The 1588-nt window shown below is 58.2% G+C and overlaps 1 protein-coding gene across 11 annotated transcripts in view; it reads right to left on the minus strand.

Moving 5' to 3' along the window:
* LOC113207579 (sodium/potassium-transporting ATPase subunit alpha) overlaps positions 1-1588 on the minus strand; it is a 31874-nt gene that overhangs the window by 29725 nt on the left and 561 nt on the right. For 10 of the 11 annotated variants that reach the window (XM_052264371.1, XM_052264368.1, XM_052264370.1 and 7 more), the window contains exon 2: positions 1312-1408. In XM_052264371.1, the coding sequence (XP_052120331.1) occupies positions 1312-1326 (15 nt within the window). In that variant the 5' untranslated portion in view covers positions 1327-1408. Of the gene's footprint in view, positions 1-1311; positions 1554-1588 lie in introns of those variants that run through there. The other variant, XM_052264372.1, reaches the window with a different exon arrangement.

Consider the following 1588-nt stretch of genomic DNA (forward strand, 5'->3'; position numbering starts at 1 on the left):
TAAAGTGATCCGCCGGGAAACTAAACGCGCGCTGCGCCCATGTTAGCGGTGTGCCAAGGGGTGAGCCACATACACGGCCAATCGAATGAGCTTCACGGACAGTTATTTTGTCAATAAAATGCAAAGAGAGGAATTTCTTCGTAACGTTACTATGCCAAATTTTCGACGGAGTTTCCTGTAATGAAGGGTTTCGCCATCTCTCTCTGGACAGTATTTTGCAAAGAGCTTCTACGGTTCGCTGTAGTACCGCTGGAACCAGTCCTGCCTCGACACCGGTCCGAATCCAAAATTCGCGAACCCTCGTCTGCGACCTGGTCACCCGCGCCGGGCAGGCGCTCGCGCCCGGCTCGCCACGGCCCGGGCCATGCCGCCGGGGCGGCGGGGCGTGGCGCGGGAGGGGCGTGGGGCAGCAGGGCAGCAGCGGGCGGGCGGGCGCCAAGCCTATCCCCGGGCCAGCAGCACATGCCATCAGCTATCGATTTTTCTCATGGGGGAACTTAACCTGCAAACGGCAGCAGAAACTGTCCGCCCCGCCCGCCGCAGGCCTGGCCCGCCCTGCGGGACGTCCCCGGGGGGGCCGCGGGAGTCACCTGCGGCTGCCTGCGGCTGCCCGCAGCCCAAGGAAGCCCTTTTTCCCACAGATGTTGACACTTGCTACGGCCGATCCGAGCCGGGTCGAGCTGAGCAGCCGAGCCCAGCCGGGCCGTGTCGAGCCGAGCCGAGCGCTGGGCGTGCCGCCCGGCGCTGCCAACCTCTGCGCAGCCTTCTGCTGAGTTTGTTCCTCTCCCGCTCGACACAGTCCTTGTTAAGGCGGGTACTAGCGCCACGATTGTCTTAATCACTTTTGCACTTGTCCGTCCGTACTGTTCATCGTTCCACGGGCATCTTCCAGGTGGTAATCCACAGAAAAACAGGCCACTTTGCGTACTAGGCACTTCACCCACTACATTGTCCCAAACAATGCTCAAATAAACTTGCCTACATTTAAATAAAGGTTTGCACTGAATTAAATATGCTTTTATTTATTAGAAGTTGACCAGGGGCGAGCTTTTCCTTTGCCTGTCTCCTGTGCGGGGCGCACCCTCATCGACAACTCGTCGCATTCCAGTCAGCAGCTCAATGTTTTTCCAGCAAATGAGATTTCGCTCGCAGCAGCAGCAGAGGCGACTTAACAACTCGAAAAAAGCGAGGGCGATGTACTCCAGCCTTTCTAGGCCTAGGCGCAAGCTTTGCTAACACAACACAAGCCGAGGGGCTCTGCGCTTGCACTTCTCTACAAGGTGGTTGTGATGACAGGTCCGGAGAACTAACCTTATCGGCAGGCATGGTTGCAGAGGAAATCCGTCACTGAAAGGCACAAAATCCTGCACTCCGATGTAATCCGTCTGTGGTGAGAGGGGTTCCGGTGCTGAAAAGGAAATGAACAAGACGGTAACGACGGTCCTGCCTGGTCCGGTCAGGCGCTAGCGGGCGGGCGATCACTTGAAGGAATGGCTCCGAGTCCGAGCAGTTCACGGTACGCGGCACCGCTCGGCACTGCACTCTACTCCACTCACTCACACTCACGCACGGCGTACCACGGCGGGTG

This window comes from Frankliniella occidentalis, unplaced genomic scaffold, assembly GCF_000697945.3.
Source record: "Frankliniella occidentalis isolate FOCC.00 unplaced genomic scaffold, Focc_3.1 Scaffold18, whole genome shotgun sequence".
NCBI lineage: Eukaryota > Metazoa > Arthropoda > Insecta > Thysanoptera > Thripidae > Frankliniella > Frankliniella occidentalis.